This window comes from Pipistrellus hanaki, assembly GCF_964339955.1.
Source record: "Pipistrellus hanaki genome assembly, chromosome: X".
Lineage (NCBI taxonomy): Eukaryota > Metazoa > Chordata > Mammalia > Chiroptera > Vespertilionidae > Pipistrellus > Pipistrellus hanaki.
The window spans coordinates 31584205-31600136 of record NC_140524.1 but is presented as its reverse complement, the minus strand read 5'-3'; the positions used below and the strand labels follow the sequence as shown (position 1 = coordinate 31600136).

Sequence of the window (15932 nt, the reverse complement as noted above, 5' to 3'; positions counted from 1 at the left end):
CTCCAAATGAAATACAGAATGGATTTCTGGTTTTCTATAACATGGTCCACAAAGCACACATTTTCACTTTATAGTTGCCTCCACTAAGACTCAACTTAGTATTGTGTAAATTGTAAGCAAGTGTCCACTAAATAATTGGAAGGTAGGGAGGTTAAGATCTTTCAATTAGTGAGAAAAGAAGGAAACATTGGCCATACTGGGGAACAAGAAATTACCCTCAATTTCACTGTTTCTTAGACTTATGCTGATCTGGGCTAATTTGTTAACTTGAAATTTGAATTGATTCCTTATAATTATGTAATAACATACATAATTTTTGGTCTTAATTTTTACTTTTCTGTATGTCTTAGAGTTTCCTAGGAAACAATCTAATTTTTATCATAAAGGTTGCTCATTTCTTCCTGAAGCAGAATTAATCTCTTCCAGTATATAATTATAGCAATTGATTCATATTTCTCTTGCAATATATGTATCACATTTTGTCATAATTATCTGTTTTCCATAGTATATTGTGAGCTCCTTGAGGGCAGGAACCATGTCTTAATTCATCTTTTTTTTTTTTTTTTTTTTTAATTTGCATCCATTGGACAGAGTTGAAGCCTGTCATGTAGTAGGCATTGTATGAATGAGTGAGTGCCTGGTATATTAGGTTCTGAGTGAATGAGTGAGTGATGGGTAAAATTAACACTATATATTAATGAAAATATATGTATTCTGAAAATGTTGTTTCTCTGGTCTCTGTTTTATATTTGTTTATTAATTTGTACCCTGCCTACTGTCAAAAAGGATTTGAGGTATCTTATCTGTTCCCATGTGGGATATTGTCATTGAACTTTTATATGGGATATCAGAACTATTAAGCTAACTGTATTGAAGTAATGTAGAATAAACATAACTCCTTAAGCATTTTTAGACAAACGAACATTGGGGTTTTGACATCATTGATAACATGATCAATGCCTAATCATTTTCCCTGACCTCTAATTCCATCATTTTCCATTATGCTTGAATTGAATATATAGAGAGCCACATAGTTGATGCCAACATATTAATAGTTACAACATTGGTTCAGATCTTGACCTTGTTTTATATTCCTCTAGTCGGCGTGGTGCAAGCCTAATGGAAGATGATGAAGAGCCAATTGTTGAAGATGTTATGATGTCCTCAGAAGGAAGGATTGAAGATCTTAATGAGGGAATGGATTTCGACACCATGGATATAGATTTGGTAAGAAACTTAGTGATTTCTGTAACATTTTTCAAAGTTTATACCCTTTGGAAATTAAGTTGTATATTTATTAGAGAAGAGAAGTAACTTGCCATGAGACGTAAGTTTTGCAAAATCTATAATAATAAAGGCATAATATATGCTAATTAGATCGAATGTCCTTCTGGATGAAGCTGGGGCTGGGAGGGAAGCCCAGATCCCAGGTGCCTGTTGGTGGCTAGGGGGAAGTCCAGGTCCCAGGAAACCAGTACAGCAGCTGGGGGAAGGAAGGCCTGCTTTTGTACAAATTTCATGCATCGGGCCTTTAGTCTACATTAATAAAAGAGAAAGAATGCAAATTGACCGAACTTTAAGGATACCAGCCAATTGGGAGTGAGTATGCAAGATAACCCAACAAAGATGGAGGGTTAATTTGCATACACGGGCGCTGAGCATTTGAGGGTGGGATTCTTGCATCGTCACCATGGCGACGGACACAGGTGTTCTGCACCACCACAGCCACTCTGGCCCTTTGGGCAGCATGGGAAGGCGGAAAGGTGGCTACAGCCAGAGCAAAGGTGGTGCCGGCAGCCAGGGGAAGGAAGAACCATTCTTGCATGAATCTTTGTGCATTGGACCTCTAATTATTAATTAAAATAATTAAGTCTTTAGGTATATGAGAAGGGATTGAGGAGAGGGTAGGATTGGTGAGGGTATTATATTGTAGTTTAAGATGATTAATTTTCAGATTAATTTAGGAATATATTGATTTAAAGAAATATTCTCTATCATATCACCTTATAATTTTCCATTTATTCACCATCATTAAAACAACATTATTGAGAGGTTGGCATGGTTCAGTGGTTGAGCATTGACCTATGAACCAGGAGATCATGGTTTGATTCCTAGTGGGCGCACATGCCCTGGTTGTGGGCTTGATCCCCAGTATAGGGCATGCTAGTGGCAGCTGATAAATGATTCTCCCTTCCTCTCCCTTCCTATCAGAAATTATATATATATATATAAACACAACTATAGCCCTAGCCAGTTTGGTTCAGTGGATAGAGCATTGGCCTGGGGAACTAGGGACCCAGGTTCGATTCCGGTCAAGGGCACATACCTGGGTTGCAGGTGCCTCCTGAGCCTGGACCCTGGTTGGGGCTCATGAAGAAAGCAACCAATTTATGTGTTTTTCTTATCGATATTTTTCTGTCTTTCCCGCTCTCTAAAAATCAGTGGGAAAATATCCTTGGGCAAGGATTAAACACACACACACACACTATTAACTTGCTACTACCCAGTTATTGAGATGAATTTTCATATTAGATAATAAAATTACTGCTGAGACCGGGTTGGCTCAGTGGATAGAGCGTTGGCCTGCAGACGGAAGAATCCCGGGTTCGATTCCGGTCAAAGGCATGTACCTTGGTTGTGGGCACATCCCCAGTGGGGGGTGTGCAGGAGGCAGCTGATCGATGTTTCTCTTGATGTTTCTAGCTTTCTATCCCTCTCCCTCTGTAAAAAATCAGTAAAATATATATATTAAAAAAATTACTTAAACTTGGAAGATAAAATATATATATAAGGCTATATTCTTTATTAATTATTACATCATATTTATGATTAGGCCTTTGTCATATACAAAATGCTTCTACATCATTTTGCCACATGTCTCATTCAATTTTGTGAGGGAGATTGAAGCTTAGACAATTAGCATATCCAAGGAGACAAAACTAGCAAGCATTAAAGGTGAGACTTATAACCAGGTCTGATTCTACTTCCCAGTATACCACAATGAAATCTTAACAGGAAGAAAAAAAATTTTTTAATACGTTTTCAATGATTTTAGAGAGAGAAGGGTAGAAAGATGGATAGAGAGATAGAAATATCATTGAGAGAGAAACATCATCAATTGGCTGCTTCCTGCACATCCCCTACTGGGTGGGGATCAAACCTACAACCTAAGCATGACCTCCTGGTTCGTGGGACAACACTCAACCACTGAGCCACACTGACTGGGCAACAGAAAGAAATAATTACATTGTCTCTCTTCAGAGTAGTGTAATCTGGTCCCTTTAAAGGAAAATAGTTCCAGGGGAATTCTTAAAGTAAAACGAAAAAATGTTTTCCAGTTTTCTTTTTTTTAGGATAATTTTCCATTAATGAATTGCTTTTGTTCTCATTTAAACATTTTTTAGTTTGGTTATATAATATTTAAGTTATTATAAGGTACAATTGCAACTACATGTTTCATGTGAACATTTAATGCTAATTAATTTCAATATTTTCTGATTATAAATAAAGCAATTGTCAACTTTCTTCCTTTTCCCCCCTTTAGCCACCATCAAAGAACAGACGAGAGAGAACAGAACTGAAGCCTGATTTCTTTGATCCAGCTTCAATTATGGATGAATCAGTAGGTTTCATTTAAATGTACTGCAGGATTGGAAAATCAAAAGCATAGGCAGCCCAAAGTTTGAGGATGGAGAGCTGAGACAGCACATCAAGAATGGATAAAAACAATTGGAACAGGAGAAAAAGAGGCAGGCAGGATTGGTTTCCAGAGAATGAGAGAAAGGTGATGCAATGGTGGTGACATATTTAAGTGCCTTTGAATCCCTGGCCAAATGGGACTTGCATTAAGGAATTTGGACTTTTTCTTTAGGCTAGAGTTGCCCATTGAAGGATTTTGAATGAGGGAGTGGCATGATCAGAATTTTGTTTCAGAAAGATTTCCTTGGCATTTATGGATGGATATAATGAATGAGGAATAATAATCATAGTTATCTGAAGGCATAGTGAAAAATAGAACTTAAAGACTGATAATAAAGTGAAGGGGTATTAAGATAATTGATTATTGTTAAGAATTGTCAATCCTATTTTTTAAGTACCTCTTATTTCAGTCCCCACTATATTTTCCCTGACAATGCCTTGGCTCATTCAAGTCCTCCTTAGTTTTCACTTGGACCATTGCAATAGTATTTAAATTGATCTTGCTGCTACACCTTTCTTTTATCTCTCTTTTAGGGTCATCTTTCCAAAATACAAATTGGATTCTTCTCTCACATATAGTTTAGGTCTTTCATTGATTCTCTGCCCCATCCCCCATTGATATTAAGAAAAATATTTTGACTCCTTAGCCTGGCAAAAAGCTTTTTGTGATCTGGCTCCATCTTCAGCTTAACCTTGGCCCTTTCCTTACATGTATTCTGTGCTCCAGTTATACCAGATTTTCTTCCTCTCATACACATTTTGTTCTTTTATGACTGTGACTTTGTATAAGTTTTTCTTTGTCAGAATTGCCCAGCCCACCTTCCTCTTATAGTGAATTTCTTCTTTAATGGTTCTGACATTACTTAAGGAGTTTTGCTGACTTCTCCAGATAGCTACTTTTTTTCCCCCCCTCAACTTCTGTAACATTATATACACTTTTATTTTTATAATTACCAGATTGGTATGGTGTAATACTATCTAATGAATATGAAGAGGGAATATGTTAATTGATCCTCATACCATCGCAAAGATGGTGGCACCCACAGCCAATAAGGAGGGATATGCTAATTGACTGCCATGCCCTCAAAAGATGCTGATGCCCAGTCCCCTCAGCCCCGCCAGGGTGGCAGGCACGTGGCAAGGCTGGGCTGGCCCCTAGGTGGGCTCTGCGTACCTGCCTCTGGAGTCCCCCAGTCCCCTTGGCCCTCCAGCCACTCGGGGCCAGCCTGAGGCATAGGCAAGCCTTAAATGGTAGCTGTCCAGCCAACCAGGGCCACCTGAGGCTCGGGTAACCAGGGCTCACTGAGGCTTGTGCTGCCGGCAGTGGCAGCAGCAGAGGTGATGGGGGCATAGCCTTCCCCTGATTGCTGGGTCACCTCCTGCCCCTGAGGGCTCTCAGACTGTAAAAGGACTGTGGGGATCCCTCTCCCCTCGAGTTCATGAATTTCTATGTGTGGGTCTGGTAGGATATAATGCTCAATAGACTGAACTCCAGGCAGTGAGGATTTCATTCTCTCCTTGCCCTTGCTCACCTCATAATATACTTCCAAATAGCTCTTAGAAGAATTTTGACTAATTGATACTAATATTATATTAGTAAGACCAGTTATTTGAACCAAAAGACAGTTTCATAGAGCAGCAGGTATAGAAAGAAATATTTGGACAAGCCATCTGGGATCCTTTTGTTCTCAACCTCTAATGTGCATGTGAATTATCTGGAGGTCTTATGTAGATTTGGTTTCAATAGGTCTGGAGTGTGGCCTGAGATTCTGCATTTCTAACAAGTGCCAATGCTTCAGATCTGCAGACCATACTGAGTAGCATAGGGGACTAGTCTTGCCCATAAGTCTATAGTTTAAAAGGCATATTAAAGTGTATGATTCCCTGATAAACTAGGAGTATGTTTTTTCCCCAATTTGTTAAATAAAACATGAAGGTAGTGATTGTAATGAGTAAAGGAATCTTTTCAAGAGGTATGATGAAATGCATTAGTTCAACAATTTATTGAGCTAGAAGTTTGTGCTCAAGTGAATAAGATTGTCTCCCTGTCCTCTAGTTTATATTATAGTCCACCTTGACTATCACTTTTGAAATGAAAAGGGCAGAAGTTAGTATTTGAGAGCTTATGTGCCTGACACTATGCTAGGCATAATTTATTTTTATCCTCTCAGCAACCTTGTAAGGAAGGTGGTGGAATCCCAGTTTAACATCCAAGCAAACTTGGACTTAAGAGGTGATTCAGTGATTTGCTCAGAGTTAACACAACTTTAGTATCAGGGTAGTAATTCAACCTGAGTTCCAATTGATTTTAAAAAATCTTGTGCTGTCTCTGCTGTTTATATTTCCAAAAACTACCGTGTTTCCCCGAAGACCTAGCGCATGGAAAGATAAGACATCCCCTGAAAATAAGACCTACTGCAACTTTGGGAGAAAAAAATTAATATAAGACACTCTCTTATTTTCGGGGAAACAGGGTATTATCAAACCTCATTTGGAAAGAAACACCAAGAAAAGTGATTTAGAAATTGAAATAGTTAACTATTGTCAAAATTGATACAGGCAGTTAGAGATTTCCTTTTTTTTCCCATGTGTTTATCTAAAGTCAGGAAAACCTTAGGTATTTGTTTTCTTAGTTACTAGATTTGCAAAAAGGTGTTCTTTAATTCACATTACTAAAATAATGAAATAGCATTGTAAATTATGTCTATATATTTTTGTCATTTAACATTTAGAAAAAAAATAGTCTGAATGAAGCCAAAGATAGGAATCTGTCATTATTTATGGAAAACCTTTGGCATTCTTGTTTTTATTGAATATGTTATAGTTAAGGGGATAATAGTTTACAGGAAAATGAGTACATGCATCCATGTCTGTAGTTTTATAGTATTTCCACATGATGGCAGCAGTCACATAACTGAATGCTCAGTTTTTAAAGGTTTATGTATCTTTAGAAGTCTTTGACTATATATATGTGTGTGTATATATATATATGTATGTATATATATTAGCTTATTTTTAAATATACATTAAATTTTACCTCATTATCTCAATAATAATTTGAGAAATTAAATAGAAAAAATTTAATGCAAAAATCTGTTTGCCCTTTATACAACAGCCTACATCTGTTTTTACTTAAGCATGTGATAAATGAGTAGTTAAAACAATAGTAAAGTTGGAACTTAAATCCTTTCATACCCAGTTCTAATAGAAGATTCTAGATTTATGATTTAGTTAATTTTATATCTGGAAACAGCATTGGTTTATCCATTGTACCACTGGTTGTTTCTGCTACCAGTGAGCCAGTATTGCCATAACACACTAAAGCTTGCTGTTTGTATTTTTAAATATATGCTTAAGTGTTTTTTAGTCTTAGGTCAGCACAAAAGAGAATGTGTCACTAATGTTATTCTTCTGTGTTGAAATTCTCTTAGTACAAATATCTGTAGTATAAAATTGGTGAAAGAATAGTTCAGTATGATGGAGCTCAGTTACTGTTCTAGTAGAAGAATCTACTTAAAACCCAGTTTGCATCCCCCCCAAAAAAAATCTGTTCTGGTGGTTTCTAGTTAAGCACTGTGTTTGGAAAGGACTTGAGTTCATCTTCATGACACACCATATGCTAAGAATTGCTAATAAGATTTTATACTCTGCTTCATCATTGGACTTTCTCTTACCCAGAGTCCTGAGTGTTATAGCTAGAAGGGACCTGTAAGCATCTAGGCCTCTTGGGTGGAAACATTCTAACTACCCAAACTCTGACTCTAACCAAAAAAGGTGAGGACAAAGGATGAGTAGTAGTGGTGGTGGTTTTGGTGATGACAGGTAAGAAGCGGGGTGCATTAATCTTCTTTGTTCTCATCACTGGGGATTCCAAACACTTTACTTAAAGTTTCACTCCAGGGAGGCTGCAATCAGATAGATATTGGTTTCCTGGTCTGAAAATACACAATTCCTACAGATCAAAACAAGTCATGAATTCTGTGACATTTGCTAAAGTGAGATTTAATTTGAGTCCTCTGTAATCCCAGTGTTAACTCATTACTTTTTAATATCAGTTTTTATTAGATTATTATAGTATTTCAAAATATTACTTAATTATCATAGTAAGTGCTGGAATTATAATTGAATAGCCTAACTTTTAGTATATACAGCTCAAAGGTGCATCTTCTTATTTAATGAACAAGAGGGAGTAGCTCCATTCATCATCTGCTTTTACTTTTCTTTAGTTAGTTAACAAGTAATTATTCAATTTTACCTCAGTTCTTTTCCCAGGAAAACTGGAAATGTATAAAAAAGAAGGCATCAATATTAAGTATGTTTGCCCAAATTTCACCTTACTTACTTGATTTCTTAAAAGTTGTAGTTCTGTCCTTTCACTCAGATCAGATTTTCTAAAAAAAAAAAAAACAAAAAAAACTTTCTCTACATATTTGTATTATTCTTGCATAAATTTGGTCTGCATGTTCAAATGCTTTTTTAAAGAACCAAGTTTGCAAGAGATTCTTAAGCTATTTTCAGCAAACCTGTGCCAGAAGTATATGTCAAGAAGCATATTTGTTCATTCAAGTGTTGAGTGCCAATGTTTAGGGCATTATTTAGGCATTGGGGTATGTATAAACATAATTGAGACATGGTTCCTGCTTCTAGTTATATTTTTCAGGGTAAGTAACATCTTGATTAAGTGTGTTATTCCATTATATATTAATGGTCATTTTAATTTCAGAATTTCATATCTAAAAAGGGGTATTTTTTAAAGTAGTTTTATTAGCATGTTATTAAAATTAATGTTAACTAGTATTGTAATAATTCACAGATATATTTTTACAAAGAAATGAATGACAATCTTAACGAGATTTTTTTCCCTCTCTCTCATTAGGTTCTTGGGGTGTCAATGTTTTAATACCCGTACACAGTTAAATCTCTGGTGAAGTCATTTTCTAAGTGGAAGAGGAAATTTTAAAATAAAGTGTGGTAGATACAGTGAAATTCTGTACAGATTTTTCTCTAAGGAGAATATGACATGCTTACGCTTACCAAGATCAAGTGCATTGAGGGGCAGTTTTGTTTGCCTGAAAAAAGTAAAGGACAAGTAAACAATTTGATGATAAGCTACAGTTTTCTTAGAAAGTAAATATTTTATTTATGCGCTGTTAGTTGGCCTTTGAATCAATTATTTCATGCTTTTTTAAAAGAAAATATAACAATCTGAAGAGACATTTGGTACAGACATGAATTCTCTCACATTTATTTACTGGGTGTACTAAGTAATGATGACCTTTGCTGGATTTCTGTTTATATCCAAGAAATAAAGTTAAGGATGGATTTATTTCCCTACCCTGAAATTATAGGATAGAATTGTTTTTAGCATTCTAAATTTAAATGCTTAAAACATCAATCAACAAAGCTTTCTTTTAAATATTGTAATTGTGGAGAAAGTAAACTTATAAGCAGAACTTTTACAATTTTTTCATCTAAAATGTATTTTAAGATATTTTTAAAATCCAAGAGCTTCTCTATACTTTTCAGAAATATCCAGATGCAGTGAACTGCCAGAAGGTAACCAGTCTCAAACATGCTTATACCATTATCAACCCTGAAAGTTTGCTTGTCCTTTAAAATAAAAATGTAATGTTGTGATATTCCTTCCAGTAGTGCCACTGTATTTTGTCTCCAAATAAAAGAAGCTTATTGTAGTATGTTTGCAGAAAAATTCTAAACAAAAAATTATACAGCTTATTAGAGTGTGGGAATAGGGATCTAAATTTTAAATAAAATTATATATATATATAAATTGGTGCTGATTTTATAATTGCGCAGTTTGTTTAGTTTTTTCTTACTTTTAAATTCCAACTTAAAATTATGAGGTTTCAGAAATATATTGAAAGTTTAACAATGTTTAAAAATAGAAAAGCATGAGTGTTCATGCTTTAAAATGATTTTTAAATTTGTATTTTATATTGTTTTATCTATCTGTCTTTGCAAGCAGTCTTCAGGTTAAAGATACTTCTAACAGGTTACAGTACATTTCCTCTGTATGTAAATTAGATGGGATAATAGAATTCATAACCCATAATATTCTTTGAAAGCTAAGCTTTAAACTTCATTTATGTCCTTTCACAAATAAATTAGTTTAAAACAGGAAGTGGCCACTTGCCATTTTGACATCAACTCATTTTGCTGAGGCTTAGGCAGCTAGACATCGTTTAAAACAAAATATTAACTTATATTACATGTGTATCTATCTTTTGTCAGTCGTCTCTCAGTTCTTGAGGTATATTATTTTAATCATTCCATGCCTTAATATGCTTGCAATCCAAGAATATCTTCAGATGGGGGTGAATACCAAAAGGCTTCAGTTCTTAAGAGTCAAAAATCAACAAGCATTGGGCTGTGGTAGCCAAAAACCATAGGTTAGCTAAAAGATCATAAAGAAATGCAATTATTTTATTAAATCATGGTGAATAACAGATGAAACCAGGCTTGTCTAACAGATTTTCCATCAACGAATAATAATATGTGCAAAAGTATTGCCTATGTTGTTTTTCACACCACTGCATTTACTAGAACTGCTGAGAGGACTGTATATATGATTTTAAACCTAAGTTGATTTTTTTTCTCATTCTTGAAAGAAGTACTTCTTTGTGAAAGCAGTTCTTACAGCTTTGTTTTCAACCAGCTAAAAATGTTTTATATATTACTCTAACCTGTTGTCCTCCACATTCTATTGTCCTAATTGTACTGTTTTCTGATTTGTATTTATGTCTTGAGACAGTAACTTTTTGAATAAAAATAAACCTACAGTGTGTTGTATGTTTTATCTTTTGTAATTGAAAGAGAAGGGTGGTTATAAATGGTTTAGAAAGTATATCTATTAGCACACTTTTGACATATTTGGATAGAAATAATTTATAGAAAACATTGCCATTTTATATTTGTCATAAATAATGTATTTTAAAGTGAGATTAAATCCCTAATTGGGTTATTACTTTAAAGTAGAAACCCATGACCATTATTACTTTAATTTTTATCTGGTAAGGATTAAACACTTTAAAATAGTTGCATTCATCCGGGATACATTCAAGTTGCCTACAATGTGCTCTGCATGTGTTAGAGATATAACACTAAACAAGATAGACAAGATCCCCCCTCATAGATCTAGTGGTATAAACAAATAAAGAAAGAAACAAAATAATAATAAACCTGTAATAGTTGCTATCAGGGTGAGCTGAGCTGGAGAATGTGTTTGAGTCTAAATTAAATCTCCCCTAGTTAAGGAGCTTGTGCTGCGCATGGACATGAGTGAAAGACAACATCTGAAAAAAGAATTTGGTAATGGAACTCTTATTGAAAGCTCTTGTAGTCTTCAATGTGTTAATGGGATTTGCATTGTACTCATTTGCATTGTAAACTGATTAAAAGTAGTGTAACACTGGCACATTGGTCATTTAAGCTAGTTTGTAGATCATAGTATAAGACCAGTCTTCTATCATTAGGTATTCAGAATTAACATATTAAGTGATAGTGGATAGCTGGGCACTGTTTTAAGTGGCTTCCATGCAGTAATTTATTTAGCATCATGATAATAGGTGATACATGTTATCACCCCCCAATCTACCTCCTCTTTTTTTCTTAATAAATCACGAGGCAGTGAGAAAAATGAGGCACAGCGAGGTTAAAATACCTTGGACAAGGTTATATGACTAGTAAGTGATGGCTGCAATTTAAGTCCCAAGAGCATTGACACTGATACATACGGATAGCATAGATAGCTGCATAAAGGTAAAATAGCACATTATTCATTGTGCCATGGTGAGGAAATGGAACTTCTTTAATTTGGTGTGAATCAACACTGCTTAATATGCTACCCAGTTGGCTTCTTTAAAGAGATTATAAATTAAATCTGAGCCCATCAATAGTTTCTAAAGTTGCAGGGAAAATAGGAAAATCCAAAAGAGATGTCTTCAATATCCTGCCACCAGGGAATTTATAAGGGTTTACATCAAGCATGTCAAACTCAAAGGCTAGCACTGGCTAAATAAGGTTTAAGTATATGCAAAAAAACACAAAAGCTTCAATTCTCATAGAAATGTAGGTTTATTTCGATAGAGACATGCTGATAATGAAGGGCTGAAAAAAAAAATATATATATATATACACACACACATACTGAGTGGCCAGATTATTATGATCTCTGAATGCATAATAATCTGGCCACTCATTGTACTTGAATATCTCATTTATTTGATATCAAAGCTACTATAAATCATGCACCTGATCAGTTTTCCCCGTTGTACTGGCTAATAGGAAGCTCAGGGCAAATAGGTGGTTGATCAGCAAAAGTCTAGAATACTTTTGGTACCCATTTGAGATACAGATATACTGAGTGGCCAGATTATTATGCGTTCAGAGATTATCATAATCTGGCCACTTGGAGTGTGTGTGTGTGTGAGCCCCCATCAGGGCAGGCCAGCCAGACCCCACCCATGCATGAATTCATGCACCTGGTGTCTAGTTAAAACTATAGACTATTTCCATAAAAATATTTTTCCTTGAACATTAACTTACCAGACACTGAGTAATTACACAAATTAGTAAGTATAACACAAATAAACCTATTTTCTTATTCTCCAAAAGCAAAATATTTCCTGTTGTACACACCAAACAATTCAATCTAAGACTTATGATGTGGCAATCGGCTGCCAAAATATTGGCTGCTAGTATTAGTGGAGAGAAATGGTGCGCCTGCGCATGAGACATGTAAGGGAAATGAATGCAACACTTAGAGTAATCAGTCATTAGCGAATGTTGTAGTTAATGTATCACACGATATTGTAAAAATTATGAAATTTTTATTAAAAATGTTTCTTACATACCATTACATTGGCTGGGCTGCAAAAATATTTGTTGTGAGCCATGAGTTTGACAAGCGTGGTTTACATGGATGAATTCCAGGTCAAATAGATTATTCTGGAAGTTGTAATGACTCATCAAAAGAAAATGAAGCAATAAAGCCCAAGGCAAGGCCTCTGTTAATGAGGAAACTAGGTGGTTGAGTTCACTATCACTTAGGTCAAACTACTATATGCCTGGCCTTGTGCACACTGCTGAGCAAAGGCCAATAAGACAGACTTTGTTTTTTAATTGCTTACAGTTCCATTGGGGGTTGGGATACAGATGCAAAACTAATAAAATGGAGTAAATTCAATATTTTTACTGGGTGTTAAGCCCGGAAATAGTTGTTTACCTTTTTTTCTCTTTTGGTACAAAATTGATAAATGATGAAATATGCAAACTGTAAGTATATGTATGGTGAGTTTTAACAAGTGATTACAGTTGTTTAACTCAAGCCCCTATCAAAGATATTGAACATTACCATTAACACAGAAAGTTCCTTTCTACTTACCAATCAATCCCTGCATCTATCCCTTCTATGGAGGTAGCAACTGTTGTTGCTTTTCACCATAGATCAAATTTGGCTCTTCTAGAACTTTATATAAATGGAATTATATAGTAGGTATTTTTGTGAGAAGTTTCCTTCACTCAGCATGTTTCTGTGATTTATCCATGTTGTGTGTATCAGCAGTTTATGAAGTAGTTGATGGAAATCTGGGTTTCCATTTTGGGGCTGTATGGGTAAAGCTGCTACTTGAGTTTAATTTTAAAAGGTGAAAGGGGGGAGGGTGGGTGGTATAGTGAACAAGACACAATTCCAGGCAAAGGGGGCAGCATACCAGTAAACAATCATCAGGGATGCAAACTAGTAACTGCATAGGGGTGGGTGGGCAAGACTGGAAGATAGTTGGCCATCCACTACCTCTCATTAGCTTTAAAAGTGAAAGACATTCACAATTGGTATCTTTGGTGACTTGTTACATGCATTGTTCTCAGAATAGGCAATACCCAAAGACGAAGTAGGGTACCTTTCAATGAACTGTAATAAATTGATTTGTTTTAATAATATGGATGTTTTAGTTCATTAGGCCTTATTCTATCATAGAGAAAAATAATGCTTTTTCTGCAGTTTCTCAGTTGTGTGGTTGTATTTAAAATGAGCTGTAAATTCCTAAAATACAGGCTCCTCAATTGAAGTCAGTTTGGAGCTTGATAGTATGGACTTGAAAGGTCAGCTACCACAAGTTTTACTTTATTGTTGTTGTTTTTTTACCCTTTGCCAACTTAGGATAGGCAAGTTTGCTTTTAAATAATTTTATAGTACTTACAGCAAAATTATAACTAATTTTGAAAAAATAATAGACTATTTGCTTAGTGTTTACTTTGTGCCAAACTATTTAAAGTGCCTCACTAGTTAATTCTTGCAGCAAATTTATAGTAAATATCCACATTTACAGATAGGGAAATGTGCATAGTTTAACTTGCTCAAGTGATGGAACCTAGATTTGAAACTAGGCCATTTGACTCCACAGTACATGCTCTTAATCTTTGTGCTACTAAATGTACCCATGCACTTGTCTCTGTATCCATATACACTGCATTTTCTTTGTAGTAGATAAGCTATCGTATGTAAGACTGGATATCCCTTTCTCCTCCCCAGCATTATTAGTTTCCCCTTCAACTGGTTCATTCCTAACATCCAAACATATATCTTCAAAACTAGAAGAATAAACATAAAGGGACCCTTTAACTAAACATGCCCCCCTAGTTTCTCTCTGCTGTCTGGACTTCCTTCTCTCTCTCTCTCCCGCGCTCGCGCTCTCTCTCTCTCTCTCTCTCTCTCTCTCTCTCTCTCTCTCTCTCTCTCTCTCTCTCATTTTTATTGATTTCAGAGAGGAAGGGAGAGGGGAAGAGAGAGAGATCAACGATAAGAATCGTTGATTGGCTGCCTCCTGCATGTCCCTACTGGGGATCAAGTCCACAACCTGGGCATGTGCCCTGATCAGGAATCGAACCCTGACCTGGCTCATGGGTCGACACTCAAAAACTGAGCCACAATGACTGGGCTAGAGAGTTGTGCCCTTTTTGATGGAGTTCTGGGGATGCCTTATTTGGCAGCCACTTCTCTGGGAACTGACAGAAATGGTTCCCATGTGACTTTCCCAAAGCCCGTGTAATAGTAACTGAACTTGTAACTGCTATATTAAGTCCCCAATCTTCATAACTGACAGAGTCTGGCTTATGTCACATGGAAACTTCTCTGTATTTCCTGTGTCCTTGTTAGTGGAACAATCACTTTAATCATCTTCCCCTCTGCAAATGACTGCTGTGCAGGTAAGTTGAGAAAACATTGGATGGGTGTTAGATTAAGCTTGGAGCAGAGCCTTGCACTGAATTTCACACCTGCCAAAACCTGTTTGGGTCATGTTCACATTTTCTGATTCTAAATCTCTTGGGACTAGTGTCCTTTGCACCTAGTTTCAGTGAAAGTGTAGACACACTCAACTAGTCCTTCCATATCATTTAAAGGCTTATCTGGTTTACGGTTTTAGCACCTTCAAAAGCTTTTTCTTAAAATTGTCTACTTTGAGAGCCACAATGGCATCTATTCAGAAGGCTAAGCTGTTAGAAGAAGAGATTCAGCAATTCAGTGACTTAATACATAAAATTATTTCTCATTTTGGTAGCAATTTGGGACTTCACTTCCAAATTGGCAGGTGCCTTTTCTCTATTCAGTTGCAGTGGCAGGAAATTCTGCCATCTTTAAACACATGGCTTTTAAGGTTGTTTGGTTCGTCATACTAGCCCACAGGGGATGGGAGTGATCATGGTAAGAGTGCATGTGGGAGGTTTTCATGGGTCAGGCCTAAAAGTGCACCCATCACTGGTTCATATTTCATTGGAGAGAATGTCTATGGGCCCCTCCTAACTTGTGGAGGAGGGGTGCAGGAAGGCTGGAAAAAGTTTTCTAGCCTTTACCCAGGAAGAATGAATTTTGGCAGACCACTTGCAGTCTCTGCCTCGGTCTTTCCCCTCTGACCATCCATGTACCTCCTTCTTGCCATCCCAGGACATACTGGTACTCTACCCCTTTCCTAAGGGAAGCAGCCCTAAAGTTCTTTCCAGTTACTACATGCAGCTCAAAGTCCAGTTTCTCTGGGTCACGCTCAGTCTCCTTCATCAGGTCCGGATATGGATATCCGCTTCCACCCAATATAAATGGTGGTGCATAAACAAAATCACTACAGTGACTCGGGAAAGGGAAGGATGGAAAACTGTCAATCACTGGTCCATAGGGAACCTGCTAGATGGAAATTGTGTCAACTTCCTGCCCTGGCAGT

The 15932-nt window shown here is 36.3% G+C and overlaps 1 protein-coding gene across 11 annotated transcripts in view; it reads left to right on the top strand.

Moving 5' to 3' along the window:
- STAG2 (STAG2 cohesin complex component) overlaps positions 1–10499 on the top strand; it is a 148908-nt gene extending 138409 nt beyond the window's left edge. For all 11 annotated transcript variants that reach the window (XM_084870782.1, XM_084870786.1, XM_084870781.1 and 8 more), the window contains 3 exons: positions 1101–1227; positions 3545–3622; positions 8576–10499. In XM_084870782.1, the coding sequence (XP_084726908.1) occupies positions 1101–1227; positions 3545–3622; positions 8576–8599 (229 nt within the window). In that variant the 3' untranslated portion in view covers positions 8600–10499. The remainder of the gene's footprint in view (positions 1–1100; positions 1228–3544; positions 3623–8575) is intronic.
- Positions 10500–15932: the final 5433 nt, after the last annotated feature.